The sequence below is a fragment of the Achroia grisella genome, unplaced genomic scaffold (genome assembly GCF_030625045.1).
Source record: "Achroia grisella isolate CSIRO2021 unplaced genomic scaffold, CSIRO_AGI_Agris_v1 utg534, whole genome shotgun sequence".
Taxonomy (NCBI): domain Eukaryota; kingdom Metazoa; phylum Arthropoda; class Insecta; order Lepidoptera; family Pyralidae; genus Achroia; species Achroia grisella.
This window is the reverse complement of record NW_026712920.1, coordinates 23,112-47,726: the sequence shown is the minus strand read 5'-3', so window position 1 is coordinate 47,726 and position 24,615 is coordinate 23,112. Positions and strand designations below refer to the sequence as shown.

Here is a 24,615-nt window from a genome sequence, read left to right as displayed (position 1 = left end):
GAAAGTGGAGATGAAGGGTTGTACAGAAGTATCGTCAGTTTTAGAGCAAGAAAGTTGGAACTTATTTTTTAGGCTGATGCTTACCTTTATCCTAACAAAATTATCTTATATATAAAATTCTCATGTCACAGTTTTCGTTCCCATACTCCTCCGAAACGGCTTGATCGATTCTCATGAAATTTTGTGAGCGTATTGAGTAGGTCTGAGAATCGGCCAACATCTATTTTTCATCCCCCTAAATGTTAGGGGTAGTCCACCCCTAAATTTTTTTTTTATTTTAAGGCAAAACAACGTTTGTCGGGACAGCTAGTTATATATATAAACGCGAAAGTTTGTGAATATGGATGAATTGTTATTGTTACTCTATCTTTTTTTTTCAAACTACTAAACGGGTGTACAATCGAACGAGATTACGTTTGTTTTAGTTCCTAAGTGTGCCACTAGATGGCGTTGTTTAGTTTTTATACTTTTTTCTACATCACGCTATTTAGATTTTTTTTGGAACACATATAGTCTTTGAATAATTATTAATATAAATAATATAACAACCACTGTGGAAAGGTTTCCGTAGTTTAATTTATTTAACTACCCTAATCAAAGTACACCCTTGGGGATCCGTGGATAAGATTATTCAACGGGCTTTGATGAAACTTTACAGTAATATACCTTATACATCAGAATAACACATAGGCTATAGTTGCTCGTATGCAAATAAATAAATTTTGTTATTATTTGTCTTCCAGTGTGCCGACTCAATATTCGTTTCGTCGCAGGCGGGCGGCGGCGACTCATCGTCGGTGTCGAGCACCGAACCTGCTACCGTGGTCCCGGCGTCCAACTCGATCAGAGGCGACAACCCCAAGGTACAGGTATGTTTCCATTCACAAAGAGGTTTATTAAGAAAAGTTGCTCTAGCATCATTGGTACACAATACATCTATATTCAAACTAACTGTGCCCGCGATTTCATCCGCATATTTAGTGACCTTGATAAAATAATGAAAAAATATTCAATAATATAACTCAAAATAGCCAAAGAAAAATGAATCATCGTTCTACCTTCATAAATGTCGATTTTCCATACAAACTTTCATCCTATATTTTATTTTACCCCCTTGTTCAAAATCTACCCTGTATCATCGTAAGCACAGATATTATATTTTTAGAGTCCGTTAAACTTTGAACTAGTAACAAACGGACTGTATATATATTGTGTTGTGAATTAAAATAAATTAGAACTGTGTATATATATATATTCGAGACCCTGAAGCCCAAGAAATCCACAGAACCATAAAGGTAAATATATTAACATTTTGGTACAGAGTGTTTCCCAAACTAATAAATAACTTTGAATGTCATATGTATATATATGTTCATATATATATATTTGTTCACATATATTAAATGAACTGTCTAATAAATAAGTTTCTAGCTTCTAAGCTTTAAAATTGACGATACTTGCATACAAAGTTTCATCTCCCCTTTCTACTCCTTACAACCCTTTTATCACTAGACCAGAGGGTCCCTAACTTTTTTGGGTCGTGCCATATTTTTCTGTTTTAGGTAGACCCAACATTCTTACCTGGTATTGGTTTTTTATAAATTTCTAACTGTAGTAAAGTTAGTAGGTAGTGTTAAAAACATAAAGTAAAAACAACAAGATTATCGCTGTTATACACCCCTTGCAGTTTGTCATAGACCCCTGGGGGTCGATATAGACATCTTTGAGAATCACTGGTCTAGACTATCTGTGTACCGAATTTCATTTAAATCGGTCCAGTAGTTTTGGCGTTAAAGCGAGACAGACGGAGAGAAAGTAACTCTACTTTCACATTTATAATATTAGTAAGTGTGTCAAGCGTATTTTCTTTCTTTCTTCTAATCTGGATCCCGTTAATCTTTCAGGTGACGTCTCCAAATGCGGTACGAGCTGACGGCACCCGCAAGAAGAAAAGCTGGTACAACGCTCTGTACCCCACGTACAAGAGTAAATCTGATGACTTCAAGCGGCTGTTCAAGGATCTACCTGATGATGAGAGGCTCATTGTAGGTCAGTGTAGACGTAATGCATAGTGTAAGGTTCCTGATGATGAGATAGGAACCATGATAACGTGATCATTATTAAAGTTACTTTAATTTTTAGATATTATTTTATTCATTGATAAAGTACTACTTGCAGCTCATCATCTGCTTCACCCTTATCCCATTTATTTGTGGTCGGCGTAATATGTTTTTCTCTTCCATTCATCCCTGTTCGCAGTCATCTCGTTATTTACTCCCTTTCTTACCATATCGTCTTTCACAGAGTTCATTTTTAATAAAGGTGTATAAGGTAAGAGGAAAGTCAAAAATGAGATTCTTTTTTGGATTTCCTCTGCCCTTATATCCATCCAGATTCATATGTATAATACCTTTCTTAATATATTATATTACTAGTAGTAGTAGTAGCTGTACCCGCGACTTCGTCCGCGTAAAATAGTGACCTTGACCAAAAATTTAAAAAAATTATTCCCTAATTTATTTAACCCTCTTAAGGGTAAAATTTTGTATGTCATATTTATTTATATTTCATTAACAGTCTCAAATATAAGTTTCAAACTTCTAGCTTTCAAAAATGACGATTCTTCCATACAATCTTTCATCCCCAATTTCAACCTCTTACAACCCTATTATCTCATCGAAAAGTGTACCAGATTTCATTTAAATCGTCCTTTTTTGCTCAAGCGGACAGACAGAGACAGAGTTACTTTCATATTTATTATATGAGTAAGGATAACTTATTTAAAAATTTCGATAGTAGGTCTAAGAATCGGCTACTATCTATTTTTCATACCCCTAAGTCAGGGTAGGCGATCCTTTATGCATCAACGTACCATTTTTTCCAAAAAATGTTTAATGGGGTCATTGCCGTGCCATCAAATAATTCTGACTTTCTGATTATTTGGAAAATAATAATAATAAATACTATCAAAACTCTATGAAATAAAGTAAACAAAAGAGGTACATTTTGGATTGTTTTCATTACACGCATAAATTAAATTACTGTAAAATTAGTGTGACTTCTATTGCTGCAGTTAGATGACAAATAATTTATGTCAGGCTTGTACGATGTTACTTTTAGCACAATGCATGCTGAACTGGATTCATCTGTCAAACGGTTTCTAACCGAGTTTTTAATGTTATTCATCTCTGAAAATAATGACTCGCAGGCATAGGTAGGTGAAAATATTGTTAAAATAGCATGAGCCAGCTTCTTCAAACAGTTTTATGATTGACGACGTGCCCAAAATGTTGTGGCGCGTGCCGTCAACGGCACGCGTGCCATTGGTTCTCCAACCCGGTGTTGTCCACACCTAACATTTTTTTTTAATTTTTGGTCACTTTTTTTTTTAATTTTTTATAACATTAAAAATTTATACAACTAAATTTTCACCCTTTTAGTAACAAAGCCTATTTTTTAAGTAAGTAAGTCGTTTATTTGCATTACAGACAAGATAGTAAACAATTAAGTCACAATGATCATATCAGCAGACGGCGCTGTAATATGCCTTTTTACAGTAGGCATGCAAATTTTTATTACTCAGCCTAAAAATTACTTATGTTATAACAATTATATTCTAATTTAATATTTAACTATTATTATACAATGTTTTTACAATTTTTTTTTATATATATTATATATCTCTCTTTGGTGGGGTAATAGACTGATCATTGCGGGTAAAAATCACCAAACAATGATAGTATAAATTATGAATGATTTTAATTATTATGGATAATTTTTAAGTGGAAGACAAAAATTTGCGGACTATTCTACAAGTGTTTAATATTACAGCTTTTTGGAGAAGGATGAAAGTAAGTGGGTGAAGCTGTAATATTTTGAGGCTACAGTGTAGGCATGTTGGAATGACACCTGTGGACGAAATAATAATTGGGAGAGATTTTACTGTTTCTACCTGCCATTGCAGTTTTAATTCTATTGCTAGATCAGTATACTTAGTAATTTTTTCTGTATGTGTTGATAGAAGATTATGTGTATTTGATATTGCAATATCTATAAGGTAAACTATTTTATTTTTCTTATCATGTAGCGTTATATCTGGTCTGTTGTGATGTACAGTTTTGTCTGTTATTACATTTATCATTATTACAATTATTATTCTTATTACATTACATTCTATTTTTATATATATAACTTAAATAATCATCTATAGAGCAGAAACAGTGCACTAACATCCATTTAGTGAATTTGTTTTTAAAATGTTGTCCTGTCAGTTCTATGAAATCTGTAGGTAGTGTATTAAATATTTTATGTGCCATGTAAGACACATCTCTTTGAAATAACGGTAGGTTACTTTTCAATACTAACTATAGCAATACTAACTTATTCTTTCTCGTTGTTCTTGCATTATCTTTTATTTGCCAGTGGGATGTAAACATACGTAAATTCTATTTCACGAACAAACATATTTCAATTATGTATAAACACAGTAAAGGATGAATATTTAGTTTCTGAAACAATGGTCTATGTTTGTATTTGCCGGTTCTTTTATATATTATACATTATTATGTATGAAATCAAAGACTGTTGTCTGTTGACTTATGTGAATATATTTCAATTGTTTTTTATAATGTTTTTAAATATTTATGTACAAAATAGGTTTTAAACATACTCCACCTTAGAAGATTTGAATATGAATATTAACTAATTTATGAATAAAATGTACAGGAAATAATGAAATTAACAAGCATTTTTTATAGGTCTGTGAAAGGTTCCTTATTGAATTCTGTCTTAATGACTCTACCCACCAACCTAACACATGGAGTAGTGTTATAATTGTGTCTGTATATTTCTTCTAAAATGCATCCATTTAGGACTTTGTAACTCTGTTGAAATCTATAATATACATTAACGCTAAAACTATTGCCTTAGGACAGAAATTCTTTGAAATAATAATAATCAAGTTAATTGAATATGCATCACATTAGGATCAGGTAAATCTATAGAGTTACCTATAAAAAAATAATCTATAGCACTCAGCCTGTATTATGACATCGCATGGATGACACTTGAGAAACGCTACGAAAACAAAATGTTTGATATTGTCTCTTGTAATGGTATTGTAATTCAATATTTTCAAGTGGTGATTGACAATCAACATTTTGTTTTGGTAGCGTTTCTCAAGTGTCATCCATCGATGTCATAATTATCCTCTATAATTGGTAATGAGGAAATCAATCCTGCGGCTTCACCCCTTAGAAAAGACTTCAAGTAATAAAATTTTTCAATTTTAGTTAAATTGTTGTTGTTATTAATTACAGATAAAAATAAATTTTTAAAGTTATTCCAGTCCCTGATCTCTCCGCTGTATATGGGAATATTTAGTTGGGGTATAGGGACATGGTTTTGTATGGATTTCTGTATAGGAATGCTATTAATATTAGAATTATCATTTATTTTAATGTTTGTGTATTTCTCGTATATAGCTGTAGTTTCATAATATTTATTCTCAAAACTTTCTCTCTCTATTGTATCTGATTCTAAATCTTGTAGACACTCTATTTCCAATTGAATTTCCATAAAATCATCCAACATTTTTTCTAAATTTTTATATCTAGTTTTTATTTCATACGTTTTGCCGTGATTGTTGACATCACTAATAAATGTATAATGGCGTGTGAGATTGCCTTTCATAATATTGCTCGTTTGCTAAGCAATCGCTTCAATTCAGCCATGCTGATTATTATATATTGTAAATATTAATGTATATACTTATATCGTAATTTACTTACGGTTTGTATGTTGTATTGTAAGATCTGTTGATCGGACTTCTGTGTTGTCGAAGTCTTTTTGTATTTATATGGTTACCTGTTGGTATATTCTGTTGAATATATATTTTGCCATATGTTGGCTTTAAAAATCTCGAAGGACCACTAAATGTTTGTATTTGCCGGTTCTTTTATATATTATACATTATTATGTATGAAATCAAAGACTGTTGTCTGTTGACTTATGTGAATATATTTCAATTGTTTTTTATAATGTTTTTAAATATTTATGTACAAAATAGGTTTTAAACAGTCTACTTGAATGTCTATTTCCTAAATTACATAGTGCTCTTATAATTTTTTTTTGAGCTTTGAACGCAGTTGCAGTTACCAGTTTTAATAGCGATTTTAATATGGAATAGAATAGAATAGAAAATCATTTATTCAAATAAACTTAATTTAAGCACTTTTGAATAGTCAACATTTTTTTAAATCTACCGCTTATTCGGAAAGCTGTCTCATCACAAGAAGAATAAGCAAGAAACTTGTGTGTTGCTCTTTTAAACAATCCTTGTAAGTTCACATTTTACAAGTCGAAACGTGTGAATACAAACTACCAACCAGCACTAATTTATTTAGGCTCAAATATAAAAACACAATAAAATTAAATCAGTCGTAGTGATAAGAGCAGACCAGTCCCTACAAGCAGCACTCGTTCACGAGTATGACGGATGAGCCAGCCATCAGTGCGCTCGACCATATTTTAGGGAGCCCAATGACCCGGCCCACCACGCCGCCACATTTTAGTGAGCATGACTACTCACTCATTCCACTCGACCACGTCACACCTACAAAAATTACTATATGGTAGTTACAGTATTCGCACTTTACATGAGGATGCATGCGGCAATCAATACAAAAGCCGCTACGCTATCATATATCAAGAAAGCAGTATGAAAAATAAATTATAACGTTGTCCGCAAATAAACTTATACTTGCTATATATTGCTATCATCTATAAATTCATCTATCCTATAATAGGCTTTTTTACATAACATTTGTTTAATATAAAGTTTGAATTGCCTCTCTGTCAGATTTAGCGTAGATTCTGGCAGTTTATTATAGAATCTTACGCAATTACCATAAAATGAATTATTAACTTTGTGTAGACGGCATTTAGGTAAAATTAACTTATTTTTATTGCGTAAGTTTCTACTTGTACAGTCTTTAAGTTTCTTGAAACTATCTAAGTTTTTCCTTGTATACATAATATTTTCATAAATGTACCGTGTAATGGCGAAACAATGTTTACCGGGACAGGTAGTTAATATATAAAAATTAAAGGTCTTGATACCTCAGGTGATTGGATTCGTCTTACTAATATTATAAATGCGTACTCTCGGCACGGGCCGTCAGATTCTTATTGGAAAGCAGATGTTACAACAAATACATACATTTCTTATTAGTTACCAGAGTGTTCAATAGATGGCGCTGTGTGAAAAGTAAAACGCGCTATATTGTCGTTTTCACGGATTGGTATAAGAGATTTTAGAAATGTTATCTGTAGCTTGTTTGCCATTCAATAATTATTGAATGATAATTATTTATAATTTTTGGTACTCGGTATCGCACCGGGTAAATATAATTCGAGAATATTCATTCATATCATTAGATAGTGTAAAACAAAGTCGCTGTCGTTATCTATGTGTGCTTAAATCTTTAAAACTACGCAACGGATTTTGAAGCGGTTTTTTTTTAATAGATAGGGTGAGTCAAGGGGGACGTTTTATATATATGATACATGTACACCCGTGCGAAACCGGGACGAGTAGCAGTAGTATATAATAAAATTTAAGTGTCTCTTTGTAATTTCAAATGAACAGATTGTCATTAAATCCATGAAAGTATGTAGGTATGCTTAAATTTTTTTTTTATTTCGGAAAAGGCTGGACCGATTTTGATGGAAGCTATTCACTAAATTACGTATGTGAAAGTATGCTTAGAGCAAAAAATACATTTAAAACTTTTTGGGTAAAGACAGAAGGTGGTGGATGGCACATGATGGAATGAAAGTATATAAAATACTAACTGTGCCCGCGGTTTACCCACGTGAGATTTATAGCCTATATTTTATTCTCTGTATAAGCTATATTACTGTAAAGTTTCATGAAAATCCGTTCAGTAGTTTTTGCGTGACAGAGTAACAAACAATAAAAGTCACAAAGTTTTGCGTTTATAATATTATAAAATGCTCTTATATTGTTACTGAAGTAACTATAATATAGTATTTGAGTATTATAAAAAAAATAAAAAATAAAATAAGCATTATCTACCTGTTCAACAGGTAAATAATGCAGAAGAAAAGAAATATTATTGTGCACTAGCTGTACACGCGACTTCGTCCGCGTGGAATTTGACTTTATTTTTATAAAATAAAAGTAGCCTAAGTTACACCGTATTACATCAGCTACCTGCCAAAAAAAGTCCAGCCATTTCAGAGTTTAGCCGGAACAAACAGACAGACAAAAAATTTATTTTGGTATGTGTACCGTATTTATATTCATATGCATGTAGTAAAAAAACGGTTATTTCAATATTATAAACAGACACTCCAATTTTATTTATATGTATAGATAAGTCAATAAATTCTATTCTATTCTATTGTGTGTGCAGATTACTCGTGCGCGCTACAGAAGGACATCCTGATGCACGGGAGGCTGTACGCGTCTCAGAACTATCTGTGCTTCCACGCGAGCATCTTCGGCTGGGAGACGTCCCTCTCGCTCCGGTGGAAGGATGTCACAGCCATCACCAAGGAGAAAACAGCCCTGGTAACGTTGTACATTTAATTATTTATTTATTTATTTTCGTCACACTAAGTGAGCTCTACATATTCCCAATATGTCCACTTAGGAAGATTGTATACATATACACACACTTCTAAAACACTAGTCACTAATACATACAATAATTAAACAAGAAAAAAAAATTACAGTCTCCCAATATGAACACTTAGGAAGATAATATACAAATGCATACAATTATAAACACTAATTACATACATATACACTAATTAAACAAGGAAACAAAAGAGAAAAAAAAAACAATAATGATAATAATACCTAATCTTAATTTTCCATACTACATAAATAATCTACTGCCATTCTATGAATCTCCAGCAAATTACAAGTAGATAGTTCTGGAAAGCGACTAACTACACTACTAACTACATTACAGTCTCCCAAAATGACCACTTAGGAAGATAATATACAAATGCACACAATTATAAACACTAATTACATACATATACACTAATTACACAAGAAAACAAAAGAGAAACAAATAAAATAATAATAATAATAATACCTAATCTCCATTTAACATACTACCTATATAATCTACTGCCATCCTACGAAACTCCAGCAAATTACAAGTAAATATGTCCAGATCTGAAAAGCGACTGACTACACCGTTGAGTAGACTCAATGCCAGAGAAATAGGAGCCTGTTTGGCCAGCTCTGTTCTTCTCCATGGAACATGAAACAAGTTTCGTCTTCTTGCTTGTACGTAGTTATTGGGCGCTCTTATGGACACTGATGTTAATACTGCTTGGTTACATTTTTCACCTCTCATGACTTTGACTACATATTCCATTAATACAATCTTCCGTCTTACTTCGAGTGTGTCATATCCCACCATCTCCAACAAAAATATAGTAGGATATATATTATTATTGTTACTAGCTCTGAGATAGTGATCTTGGCCAAAAAATATTTCATAATCTAATCCAAAAAAGCTAAAGAAAAAAGTTTCATCGGTCTAGCTATAAAAATGACGAATTTTCATACAAATTTTCATCCCCTATTTTATTTAAGGGTAAAAATTTTACAAACTTTGTATGTCATATTACTTATTTAATCAACAGATCAAAAAAAATTTTTCAAGCTTCTAAAAATTACGATACTTCCATACAATCTTTCAACCCCTTACAACCCTTTTTCGCTTCAAGAAGTAACCTATGTCCTTCCTCAAGATCTAGACTATCTGTGTACCAAATTTAATTTATATCGGTTCAGTAGTTTTGGCGTCGAAGCGAGACAGACAGATATATGTACCAAATTTAATTTATATCGGTTCAGTAGTTTTGGCGTCGAAGCGACCCACAGACAGACAGTTAGTTACTTTCGTATTTATAATGTTAGTAAGGAATAAGGATTTTAGTAAGGATTCTATAAACGGACCAGGAGTACCCTGACATTGAGGGTGACGCAGCTGGAGTCGAGTCACAACGCGATTTTCAAGGCGTTTGTAGCCCGGGTCCACACTGACAGGGCTGCCCACCTTTCTGAAAGTGGACTACTGACCGAAGGGTGTGTCGGCGCTACCAGATTGTGGCAGATTGCCGTCGACAATACCGTAACCATAGAGACGATTTATATTGAAAGAAAGAACGAAATGAAAGAAAGAACGAAAGAAAGAAAGAAAGAGACGATTTATATTTATAGAGACGATTTAATATTTATAGTTTACTAGCTGGACCCGCGACTTCGTTCGCGTGGAATTTGACTTTAATTTTCTAAAATAAAAGTAGCCTAAGTTACTCCTTATTACATCAGCTACATGCCAAAAAAAGTCCCGTCACAATCGGTCCAGCCATTTGAGAGATTAGCCAGAACAGACAGACAGACAAAATTTGAAAAAATATTTTTTTGCTGTATGTACCATTTTTATCTTCATGTGCATGTAGTAAAAAACGATTATTTCAATATTACAAACAGACACTCCAATTTTATTTATAAATATGGACTAGCTTTTGGCCGCGGCTTCACTCGCGTTAATTTATCCCCTTAGGGTAGGAATTTATCAAAATCCTTTCTTAGGGGATGCCTACGTCACAGTAGCTTTATGCATGCAAAGTCTCAGCCCGATCGGTTTAAAATTGACAAAGTTTCATATAAACTTTCATTCCCTACTTTATCCCTTTGGGGGTAGAATTAATCAAAATCCTTTCTTAGCGGATGCCTACGTCATAACATCTACCTGCATGCCAAATTTCAGCCCGATCCGTCCAGTGGTTTGGGCTGTGCGTTGATAGATCACTACGTCAGTCACCTTTGAGTTATATATATTTAGATTTGAATTTCAATATAATTCTTAAGTATAATTGACGACCTCTGTGCTCTGTCGGTTTATTTCTTACTATCAGAACCACAAGCTCGTTTGGCCCCTATGCCAGACAATAAATTAAATAAATTGTATAAACTGAAAAAAAAATACGAGCTGAGTTTATTGTCAGTTCTTCTCATCTCGATATCATTCCGAACTGACGGTAGATTTGACATATCATAAGAGTCTGTAATATACCTACATGAATAAATATATTTTGAATTTGAATTTGAATAATTTGAAGTCTGTCAGTCAGGGAGTCAAGAGAGATGCGCAAAAACGTACCTCCCGTGTTTCGGCCAGTAAAACCGCGAGGTTGGAATGGCCTTGGGGGGCCGTTCAAGTATTACTTAAGGAGGTTTATTACAATTATTTACCTCCCCCATCCCCTTGTCAGCAAAAACCCTAATATCGGGCTACTCGAAGAAAAACTCCAATAGACTATTGCTATTGAGTAAAAACATACGCCACTGATACGAAACAATCTAAAGTGGCAATTCCAAAAACGAACCATCGATTAAGAACACGCCTACTTGATCTAGGTAGGCATAACCTTAAAATAATGATTCAAATTCAAATTTAAGAAAATCATTTATTCATCTAGGACATTTTAGCCGCTTATGAACGTCAAGTTTTTACATTATAATTTTTTTTCATAGTAACAGTGAAGTGTAATAACTTTAGTTAATTATTAAAGGAGTCAATAGAAATCGAAGACTTCTATTGTAAGTTACCAATACTTTGACAGTTGGCGGTCCCACAAGTTTTGTAACGTAGATTTTTGCCACAAAGAAATCACAGATTTGCACACCAACAATAATCGACGTTACTTATGACTAAAACTCACTGATTATGTACACTAGTATCGTTATTTCACAAGTAATAATTTAAAAACAATAAATAACTAAGAGCCAACTGACAAAGACTGTTTTCGGCAGTGTTGCCAGAGAGAAAAAAATTTGATGATGATAGGGACAATAACGGGCCATTGTTCCTTAAACAAACACCTGTACACAATTGATGTTACAGACAGCCCCCTTTGTCGGGGCTGCTTTGGAGCTGAAGAAACGGCGGCTCACGTAATCCTGGAGTGCTTACAGTGGCCCCACAACGAAAACAAATCCTTGGAACGGTGAGGTCGCTCCGTGAAGCCTGTGAAGACACCAGGAGTTTTCTGCGCTTTTGGGAGGAGCTTGGCTGGCTACTTTAGTAGTCTCTGCACAGGCTCTGCACGTACAACGGCCCGAATGAGAGGCTAATTGCGGAGACTGGAGTCCAACATACACTATAATACAATACAAAGACATACGCAATAAGGGGTCATTCAAGTATTATATAAGCAGATTTATTTACCCCCATCCCCTTGTCAGCAAAAATAAGCAAAGCTCTTACCCCCTCCCCCCATGGTTACGTAAATATTTTCAATTCATGTATTGTTTTTTAGTAAAGACAATGTGAGGGTTACCATTCGTGTAAAAAGTAAATAACTATCGATGACGTAATCATCTAGGCTCCCCTAGCCCCATGTCATCCAAAATAAACAAAGCAAAGATCCCACCCCCCATAGTGCTTACGTAATACTTGAACGGCCCCTAGGTTGATTGGAGGGTTGTCCCCTATACTTTACAAAAAATCTGTTACAAGTAACATTTTCATCAAATAGTATCAGTTCTGCATGCTATGCACTTAGAAGTCTCAGAGATGACCTTACTGTTGATCAGTTGAAGACTGTTTATTATGCTCTAATGATATCAAAACTTACATATAGTATAAAGTTCTGGGGCAATAGTTATAAATACATTATAAATAAGGCGTTTATATTACAAAAAAGAGCTATTAGGACTATTGTCCGTATACCACAAGTGCAATCCTGTAAGCAATATTTTAAAGAATACAGAATTTTGACTGTACCATGCTTATACATATTGGTGCTGTTAACAGATTTTGTAAAAAGTATTGTTGGTAGTGAGACCAGGGAGAATCGAGACATAAGGGAAAGTACTCGCAGAATGGATTACCCTAACATTATAAAACCTACCCTTAATATTGTGAAGCATGGTGAGGGTTTCCAAGCAGTAAGGCTTTACAACTCTTTGCCCAATAGTTTAAAGAAAATACATAATTGGAAGCTTTTTAGGAGGAGGTTGCGTTGTTTTCTGTTGGAGCAATCATTTTACAGTGTTGATGAATTTCTTAGCAGCAAAAATTGTATAATTTCAAACAAAATATAAATTGTTACTGAATAAATAAATATCAAATGTCATCCACCAGGTGATCCCGAACGCAATTCTGGTGTGCACTGAAAGCGAGAAGAACTTCCTCACATCGTTCTCTGGTCGCGACAAGGCTTACCTGATGCTGTTCAGGGTGTGGCAGAACGCGCTGATGGATCAGCCGATGAGCAGCCAGGAGATTTGGCAATGGGTGAGTTAATCTATTCAGTAGTAAGTAGTAACTGTAGCAGCACACTTTCTACACGTGCCCACCGTCCACGTCCTTGCAACTTTCTAGATAACGATTCTAGACAGTCCTACGGTACGTGTAACTACAGAAACGCAGCTGCGCGACCTTCAAGCCATCGTTACCTGCAGTTGCGCTTAAAGGCGACACGTGAAAAAGGCTGGAATAATTTAATAATAAATACGCCCTTCCGATCGATCCCCCGTCCAATTCAAACGGGGATCGATATTACGACGGCCTGAGCCGAGGTTCGAACCCCTAGTGGTGCCCTCAGACTAAAGTCGTATCCGTCAGGCGGTAGTGTCCTTCAGCCGCTCCATAAGTCCTTCCACAGTTTGAAGTGCCATCTGCACTCGCCCCCTAACGTCCGGTGAAGCTGTAAAGGCCAGCTGCGGCCAACAGCATTAGAGTAGTCCCAAAAACAGATAAAATACCCGTGCGGGCCCAACTAGTGTTTTATATTTTTTAAACCCAACTGAATACCCACAAACAGACACTATAATTAAAATATATATAATAAATAACTAATAATATTTTTTTTATATAATAAAAAAAATACAATGGAACACATGTACATGATAATTAAAAAGCAAAAAAAATTAAATATATATAATAATAATAGCAAAAACAAAATCGTCACAAAGGAAGGCCGGGTCGATGTGCTCCCTCAAGTATGGTTGAGTGCAATGATGGCTGGCTCATCCGTCATACTCGTGAACGGCTGCTTGTGCGGACTGGTCTGTTCAGGTTACGAACACAGATTAGATTTTTTGTTTGGTGCAATAGCATATGCTGGTGGGTCACTCTATTCTCCCAAATTTGAATTTTAATAACTGTGTATTATTGTAAACATGTACAACATTTATTTGAAAAGAATACGAGCTGAGTTTCCTGTCAGTTCTTCTCATCTCGATATCATTCCGAACTGACGGTAGATTTGACATATCATAAGAGTCTGTAATAGACCTGCATGAATAAAGATATTTTGAATTTGAAGGGGCAGATATTACTGTAAAATAAAAAAAACAGACCCTATAGTGGTGTAATGAGTATGCGCATACTTTTAACACACAACTAGTTTTTTTCCAAAGCGAGGTATGGCAAGCCGGCACGTGTTGTTTGCGAGCCGAAGAGATATTATAAATTTAAAACTATTCAAATAGCAATACACGAGCTACGTTTGATGTGGAGAGGATAAAATAATATTCTTTTTAATTTATTTCCTACTAGCTGTGCTGTGCCCGCGGTTTCACCCACTTGTACTTTATAGCCTAAATTTTATTTTGATGTATAAGATATTCTTGGAAATAAGACCAGAAGTGATTTTTTTTTAATATTTACAGCTACCTGAGGAAATTAAACTCAAAAATAACTTTATAACAAAACAATTTAATTGTAACCGTTTAACAATACATCTAAATTTAACTAATACGAATCAAAATTATAATATCTCATCATCATCATCATCATCGCAGCCCGGAAGACGTCCACTGCTGGACATAGGCCTCCCCAAAGATCTCCACGACGATCGGTCCTGCGCTGCTCGCATCCAATGCCTTCCAGCGATCTTGACCAGATCGTCGGTCCACCTTGCTGGAGGCCTTCCCACGCTGCGTCTTCCGGTCCGTAGTCGCCACTCGAGGACTTTACTGCCCCAACGGCCATCTGTCCTACGAGCTATGTGCCCTGCCCATTGCCACTTCAAAGTCAATTCTTCGGGCTATGTCGGTCACTCTGGTTCTTCTGCGGATAATATCTCACATCGCTTATTTTTTTTAAAGTCACTAGTATCCTGACGACTTAGGCGTAATGCCGGTTGGTCAGGGAGAGAAACACCTCAATGCCTACAATATTCACAATTACCTATCTCTTATTTGTTTTTATAATAATATAAACACTTTCGCTCCAAAACTCCCGCTGCCTCCGTTCAATTATCCGTCATCCACTTGTCAATGTCACATAGATTACTTTGGCTCTGGCCTCTGACGTTCCGTTTCAGGTTACATGATTATTGACTTTACCATTTTTAATTAATGGTGCGTCACACGATAGTTAACATTTTATACTGCAAAAATAATTAACCACGAAAAGTAATTACAAACAGAAATAATTAACCTCCAATTCAAATCAAACAAAATAACACTATGAACTTAGAAATATTATAACCGATAGCTAAACTAGCAGAGTAACGACCTAACAGTCTAAATCACAAAGTGAGAGTGTGTCGGTTCCTTTTTTTTATTTTTCGGACTACTCTAATGCTGTTGGCCGCAGCTGGCCTTTACAGCTTCACCGGACGATAGGGGGCGAGTGCAGATGGCACTCCAAACCAAGGAAGGACTTATGGAGCGGCTGAAGGCCAACTCCCGTCTGACGGATACGACTTTACCACCACTAGGGGTTCGAACCTCGGCTCAGGCCGTCGTAATTTCGATCCCCGTTTGAATTGCACGGGGGATCGATCGGGGCGCCGGTGTGGAGCGCCCGGGCGCCCGGTTGAATGCGCGATACGGTGTGTTTGAGGTCGTCGTCTTCGCCGGCGAGGACGGTGTCGTGATTGTGGGTAAAAATGTGGTCGGGGTGGTTTTTCTTTTTAATAGAAAGTGTCCTATGTTAATTCTTATACCTCCAAAAACATGTGTGCAAAATTTCATGTTGATCGTTTCAGTAGTTTTTGCGTGAAAGAATAACAAACATCCCTACTTTTACATTTTTAATATTAGTATGGATATATTATTGTTATTAGACGGCCTCGATGGTCTAGTGGTTTAATACACTGCCTTACTTCCGATGGTCGCGGGTTCGATTCCTCGCACAGCACAAACATTTGTATTCATAAATATGATTGTTTGTGTCAGTCTGGGTGTTTTCTATGTATACTATGTATGTATTTAGAAAAAAAATCTATGTATTTGTATCAGTTAGTTTAGTACTCATAACACAAGCTTTAGCTAGCTTAACTTATGTCTAGATGGCGCTGTGTGAATTGTACTGAGATTATTATTATTATTAGCGACAGGTTTGCTTGCAACGACCATGAAACCGTATGCCGAATCTATACTAATATGATAAAGCTGAAGAATTAGTTTGTTTGTTTGTGTGTGTTTGTTTGTTTGTTTGTTTGAACGCGCTAATCTCAGGAACTACTGATTCGAATTGAAAAATTACCTTTGTGTTGGGTAGTCTATTTGTCGAGGAAGGCTTAATCTATATTACATTACGCTACGACCAATAGGACCGAAGCATGAGTGGAAAATGTTACAGAAACAGGGAAAATTATACATATTTGGCTCAAGTTACCCAAAAATATGAAGTGTTTGTGATAACCACCCGAACGAAGTCGAGGGCACAGCTAGTTTTAAAAATAAAAGTGCATCGTGGTAAACTCACCAGTAACTAACCACAATGGTTTCCAGGGGGACCGCGTGGAGGTCCACATAACATGGTACAGGCTATGGTGGCCCCTATTATTGTAATAAAAAAATCCCCTTCCTACGCGATTTGTAATTTTATATAAATAAAAGATAATAAAACGGAGTTTCGTAGCTCCGAGATAATATAGCGGGAAAGGACCACGTACCAAGGTCAGATTTAATCTAGTTAGTGATGTACCACTGTGGAAGGTGACCGTCCCCACACAAACACTAGAGGGGCGTCTGTAAGTGTATTTTTGTTGTATAAATATGTAATAAAAATATTTATGACTGAAAAATTTATTTTAATGTTATGGTAGATAGAGAAGGTGACACAATATAATTTTTGTTTTTATATTTTTGATTATAGAATAGAAAAACCTTTAAATATATCAATATCAAAATAGTTTTCTCAACAATTTTTTTATGTATGATTATAATAATAATAATAATAATAATGTTGAATAGTCCGCAAATTTTTGTCTTCCACTTAAAAATTATCCATCCTCATCATTCATCATTTATACTATCATTGTTTGGTGATTTTTACCCGCAATGATCAGTCTATTACCCCATCAAAGGGAGATATATAATATATATATATATAAAAAAAATATATAATAATCTCAGTACAATTCACACAGCGCCATCTAAACATAAGTTAAGCTAGCTAAAGCTAAGTGTATTTTTTATGTATGATTATAATAATAATAATAATAATGTTGAATAGTCCGCAAATTTTTGTCTTCCACTTAAAAATTATCCATCCTCATCATTCATAATTTATACTATCATTGTTTGGTGATTTTTACCCGCAATGATCAGTCTATTACCCCATAAAGGGAGATATATAATATATATATAATAATCTCAGGACAATTCACATAGCGCTATCTAGACCCAAGTTAAAATAGCTAAAGCTTGTGTTATGGGTACTAGACAACTGATACAAATACATAGATTTTTTTTCGTAAATACATACATATTATACATAGCAACACCCAGACCGATACAAACAATCATACTCATGAATACAAATGTTTGTGCCGTGCGAGGAATCGAACCTGCAACCATCGGACGTAAAGCGGTCTGCTAGACCCCTAGACCACCGAGGCCGTCATATGGAATGGTGCACCCGCCTGCGCTAACGGTTTACGCTGGCGGGGCACCAGTGGAGGATGATACGATGAATAATGTTCTAATAATCCTTACTTCCTTACTAATATTATAAATGCGACAGCAACTCTGTCTGTCTGTCTGTCTCGCTTTCACGCCAAAACTACTGATTGATTTAAATGAAATTTAATACACAGATAGTCTAGACTCTGAGAAGGGACATAGGCTACTTTTTAATGCAAATATAGCTTTAAAAGGAGAGATGTAGGTTTCTGTGGATGTATCGTCATTTTTAAAACGAGAATTTTGAAACCTATTTTTTAGGCTGTTCATTAAATATAAATAAATATGACATTCAAAGTTTGTAAAAATTTTACCCTTAAATAAAATATGGGATGAAAGTTTCTATAGAAAATCTTAATTTTTGAAGCTATAGGAATTTTTTTTCTTTCCCATTTTGGGTTAGATTATTAAATATTTTTCCTATATTTGGTCAAGGTCACTATTCCATGCGGACGAAGTCACGGGCACAGCTAGTATTAACTATAAGAATTAATAGACATATATAAATTATACATAAATAAATTATAATTAACCAATAAAGTCTTATTATTATTAACTAATTATTGAAAATTCAGTTGAGTGTCTCGCCGGATCTTCTCAATTGAACCTGTAAACTGAACTGGACGGTAGGGGAAAAATATTAATACAAAAACTTGACGTTCATAAGCGGCTAAAATGTCACAATTGATTATTAAGACCTAACTTTAATTAAATTAATCAGAAATTATCATAAGTAATTTGACGATAAAATTTTGTATTATGCCAACGGTTAAAATACAAATACTAAAACCTAACTTTAATTAAAATTTAAATTAATTTTTAAAAAATTAATTTAAAAAATTATAACAAAAACAAAGCTATATAACCAATGCGTTCTCCCAGTGATAACATACGCTTGCGAAACGTGGACTCTAACCTCCGAAAGGGTCAACAAGCTGCAAGTCACCCAAAGAGCAATGGAGCGATCTATGCTCGGTATCTCCCTACGAGACAGACTGCGGAACCCTGAGATCAGAAGGCGCACTGGAGTTACCGACATCATCCAAAGAATCGCGCAGCTAAAGTGGCGTTGGGCTGGTCATGTATGCCGAAGCAAAGACAACAGATGGACATACAGATCCTTAATGTGGCGACCTAGGATGGGAAGCAGAAGCGTAGGCAGACCAACTGCCAGATGGTCCGATGATATCAGGAAGACGGCAGGATCGACCTGGACAAGACACGTCACAGACAGACTGAAGTGGAAAATTATGCAAGAGGCATACGTCCAGCAGTGGACAAATATATGCTGAAAGAAGAAAAAGAAGAAAAAAAAACTTAAATTAAATTAATCAGAAATTAATTATAATTATCACAAGTAATTTTGTTATTAATTTTTGTATTATGCCAACAGTTAAAATACAAATACGAAAACCTAACTTTAATTAAATTAATCAGAAATTATCACAAGTAATTTGGTTATTAAATTTTGTATTATGCCAACAGTTAAAATACAAATACGAAAATCTAACTTAAATTAATCAGAAATGAAATATCACAAGTAATTTTGTTATTAAATTTTGTATTATGCCAACAGTTAAAATACAAATACGAAAATCTAACTTAAATTAATCAGAAATGAAATATCACAAGTAATTTTGTTATTAAATTTTGTATTAAGCCAACAGTTAAAATACAAATACGAAAATCTAACTTAAATTAATCAGAAATGAAATATCACAAGTAATTTTGTTATTAAATTTTGTATTATGCCAACAGTTAAAATACAAATACGAAAGTCTAACTTAAATTAATCAGAAATGAAATATCACAAGTAATTTTGTTATTAAATTTTGTGTTATGGCAACAGATCGTTTTAAATTAATGATAACTAACAATTAATGTATACACGACTGCTAACTACCATTAACGTGATCAAGGTTGTTTTGTACATGAAAATGTAATGGTTATTGCATTAGTGAAGTGTTAGTTTGATCGAAAGCAACAGTTTGTGGTTCTTTGTTGTTTTACTTTTGTGTTTCATTTCTTTTTATATTATTATATATATAAGTCTTATTTTTTTAATATTACAGTTGTAAAAGATAACGTTTAATATATCATCATTGCCTTCCCTTTATTCCATTATTTGGGGTCGGTTATATATATATATATATATATATAATATATAAGAAAAGTCCGATATATTTAGAATCACCTGTTTATAATATGGAGAACATTCTAAATTGTTTTGGTGGTGAGTTTTGTAGGAATTTATTTCATTGATTAATTTAATTTTTTATTATATTTGATAGACTCAGTGGAATAGCGGTTTAGCACACAATTGATTATGATGGTGGCGGATTCGATTCCTATCACACTTGTATTCATGAGTATGATTGGTCTCTGTGTTTTTCATGTATATACAAAATTAATACAAAAAACTTTATTCAATTCAAATTTATTTGTCTTATTATTTTATAGAATTTCTTTCACCATTTTATTCTCTCTCTTTCTCTTCCTCGCTATATATTCCACATGATGGTGGGCACAGCTTTCATCATTTGATTGTTTTGAAATACCTAGTGATATAATAATAATAATCTCAGGACAATTCACACAGCGCCATCTAGACCCAAGTTAAGCTAGCTAAAGCTTGTGTTAGGGGTACTAGATAACTGATGTTTGTATCAGAACATAGGTTTTTTTTTCGTTAATACATACATACTATTTTTAAAATCACTAGTATCCTGACGACTTAGGCGTAATACCGGTTAGTCAGGGAGAGAAACACCTCAATGCCTACAATATTCACAATTACCTATCTCTTATTTGTTTTTATAATAATATAAACACTATAACTTTTTCGCTCCAAAACTCCCGCTGCCTGCGTTCAATCATCCGTCCTCCACTTGTCAATGTCACATAGATTACTTTGGCTCTGGCCTCTGACGTTCCGTTTCAGGTTACATGATTATTGACTTTACCATTTTTAATTAATGGTGCGTCACACGATAGTTAACAGTCGGCCATCCTGCAATAGTGTCTGGCCCAGACACATAGGTAACTGATGAGCGTAGTCATGCTTATCAAAGGATATAGTGTCTACAGGATCATATAACAAATACTAAATTAAATAAACTAAAGATATACATTACTTTCATAACATTGACTATCTTAGTATACTGTCAAAGGTTTACAATCTAAAATCAATACTAACAGAGCTAAGTTTCGGCATGCATTCAGAAATGCACAAAATATAACATAACATATATTAATTTACATAATCCAAATCACCCAAAAACATGAACAACCTTTTAGAGTAACAAACAATTATTTGGCGGTGATTGACTTCTATGAGTCAGACTGTAACATCACCATCACAATGTAAGTTTCCGATCTTATGAACATTGCATTTTTTTTTATACCTCCAAAATAGAACTTGACATTTCACGTCATGAATATTTTAACGGATAAATTTAACATATCACATTACAAAAGGTAAAACTTAATTACCTACATATATAGAGAAAAAAAATATAAAGGGAAAGTAATATTCTCGTGACATAAAATTAAAACAAAATCGCTGCCTGCCTTCACCTAACCAATAGAAAATAACAGGTCAATATTATTCAAGTGGTTCTAATACCCTCAATACTACTACTACTATTTTACTTCGACGATACTCTTGATTTACCAGAGAATTATTTTAATATAACATAATTCATTGAATTTCAGTTATGATTTACTTAATAATACTCAGTTCAATAATCAGCTCACTGGTCAAGTAATCTATTGCACTCTTTGAACCCTGTACATTTAGGGGACTATAAATGATTGTAGATACTGATCTCAATTTTCTTTACAACACCAGTTTAACATAAACCAAAACCCACTGTTCCAGATTAATGTGAAATAGAAATAATCTTTATTTAAACAAACTCAACACAAGCACCCTTGAGTAGTCAAGTTCCTTGAATCTATCGCTCATTCGGAACGCAGTCTCATCACAAGAAGAATAAACGAGAAACCTGTGTGTTGCTCCTTTAAATAAATATTGATTTACTTATATTTAATTAACAACAAGGATTAGGCATGCGGCAATCAACATAAAAACCGCCACGCACCCAATCTCCGCTCAATCAGACAACATTGACAGCGCTATGAATTTCAAGTTAGATATTTTCTAAAAAAAACACTGATTTATAAATGATGACATTTATAAATTCTTCAATTTTATAATAAGCCTTTTTTTTTTTACAAAGAAAATACTTTATGACACATTTGATTTATTTTTCTGGCAAATTGAGTAAAGACTCCGGGAGTCCGTTGCAAAACCCTGCGCAATCTCCATAAAACGAATTACCAACTTTCGTTAAACGAACGTGAGTTTAGTAAGCCTACTATTCACTTTATATTTAATCGATGGTATTCGTAGCCACTTCGGCCATCCAACGTTATCGAAGGGCCTCATTCGATATTATCATAACAGTTAACATCGGGTAATATAATAAAATTAAAATCATATAAAATTTAGTTTGAGATAATTTACATACTTAAAATATGAAAGTTGCCACTGACAACTACACATTACATTTCAACATCATGAATTCAGTCTTTGTTATATTTTCCCGCCTTAAGTTGTATCACTTAATTTTTCACACCAGGTACTAGTCAGCATCTCTGCAAACACGGCTGCCTAGCTAATTAGTGAAATACCTGTTAAAACAAAACATTAAAAAAATGCCACCGCTTGCGCACTATGAGCTACGGTCTCAACAGATCTGGATTTTATTAGACTCAGCCACCGCTTGCCCGCACAAGGAGCTACGGCCTCAAACTGGTCAAATTCTCATTAGACTCAGCCACCGCTTGCCCACACAAGGAGCTACGGCCTCAAACTGGTCAGATTTTCATTAGTATCAGCCACCGCTTGCCGCCACAAGGAACTACGGCCTCCAACTGAAACACATCAAATATTTAACAACTGGTCATTTTCTCAATGAGGCATTCACCGCTTGCGCACGCAAGGAGTTACGGCCTCCAACTAGTCATATTCTTTATGGTACTATGCTATTTTTACTTCAGCCTCAAGTGCTCTACATTGCAACTCAACTATGGGTTATATGCACTCCCATCAAATTTTACTATTACTTTTTATTCTATTACATTTCTTTAAGAACTGGATTTCCTGGTTCCATTTTACTATTTCTCCAACGCTTTAAAGGACTTTATAACATTTAATCATAAGTTAATTCAATTTAATTATGTACCAAATTCGAATTATATATCTGGTTGATATATATCTATCAATTTCTGAACGAACTTGCACTATATTACTACCACATACCCTACTCCTATTATTATCTACCAAATCTTGAGTAGCATCAACAAAAAGCGAGTCGTTTGTTGTACGTCGCATTGAGCACACGCGGATCCCCATTTTCTCCGTGAACTAACGTATACGGAACCATCAGCAGCGATCTCAGCGCAATCATCTCATCAGTATATCATCAAATCTAAATCACCATCATTTACCTTAAAATCCATAAATCGTATTTCTAGTCATATGATTATTATATTAATCTCATAATTTCATCGAAGTATTGCAAATCATTTTTCATTGTCATATCAACCGCCCGTTCTATTAGCCATTTTGCTCATAATTCAGCTTATCATCGATTGTAACTCATCATTGTATCACTAGCATTCCTTAATCTTTCAGATCTATTCGTTCATGTACAACTCTTCACCGCGTATATGTACCGACTATTTTCCATCGAGGTGTATCAAATTTTACCTTGTGATCGTCCTTACTACAATCTTGCAGTGTAACTATCTTGTACACCTCGAGCGCTTTATTCATAATATTTCTAAAGTGTCTGTATACGGTGTCTGGGTTCTATAAATTAGCACCTCTTCTAATTTCCCATTAATTACAACACATTTTCTAAAATATTCTGCGTATTCGGCTGTAACTTTCTGCTTACTAGCAGACCATGTTCTCAAGCCATTAGTTATATTTAAATTCCAGACACATAAAATCAGTTCTGAAAGGATTAATTTCAATTTAAACTATTTAGTTAGTACAATAGTCAATCCGATTTCTCCAAAGGGCGTTCAGCCACACATACAAGTGCATATAGGTGCTCAGACTAATCTATGGAATCAAATGCCCAGCATTTGATTGCGTTGATCATTACTTATAAAAATTTTAACTTCCGTCGTCGTCAAAGACAACGCTTTAAATTTAATTCAATCTTATTATCTGATGAATATCAACCAAATATTTGAAAACAACATCACCGTTATTATTATAAACTTCCAATATCTCTACACCTGTAATTTTGTACAATTCAACATTAAAACACCCTCACTTATTTAATACATCCGTTCTCGTATGCTATGCAAGTGACAACATCAATTCTTATATGTTGATGAGTTCACTATTAAAAGCCTTAGCCTTACAATGGTCTAAATACAACACATCCAATCTCATATTCAAGTCAATTGAGTCAACATGTATACCAACAATTCTTACATGCTCGTTAATTTAGCATTATACGCTTCGATTATTCTTTTTTTTTTTTTAATCAATTAAAATCTTAATAGATACAATATCTCAAGATTTAACAAAGATTAACTAGAAATTAATA

The 24,615-nt window shown here is 34.2% G+C and overlaps 1 protein-coding gene across 1 annotated transcript in view; it reads left to right on the top strand.

The window, feature by feature from the left end:
• Window positions 1-24,615, top strand: part of LOC131847410 (protein Aster-A-like) — a gene marked incomplete at its 3' end in the record, with an annotated part of 58,956 nt that overhangs the window by 11,581 nt on the left and 22,760 nt on the right. Inside the window, exons 4-7 of the mRNA XM_059196988.1 lie at window positions 744-869; window positions 1,905-2,049; window positions 8,439-8,596; window positions 13,203-13,355. Of these exons, the coding sequence (XP_059052971.1) occupies window positions 744-869; window positions 1,905-2,049; window positions 8,439-8,596; window positions 13,203-13,355 (582 nt within the window). The remainder of the gene's footprint in view (window positions 1-743; window positions 870-1,904; window positions 2,050-8,438; window positions 8,597-13,202; window positions 13,356-24,615) is intronic.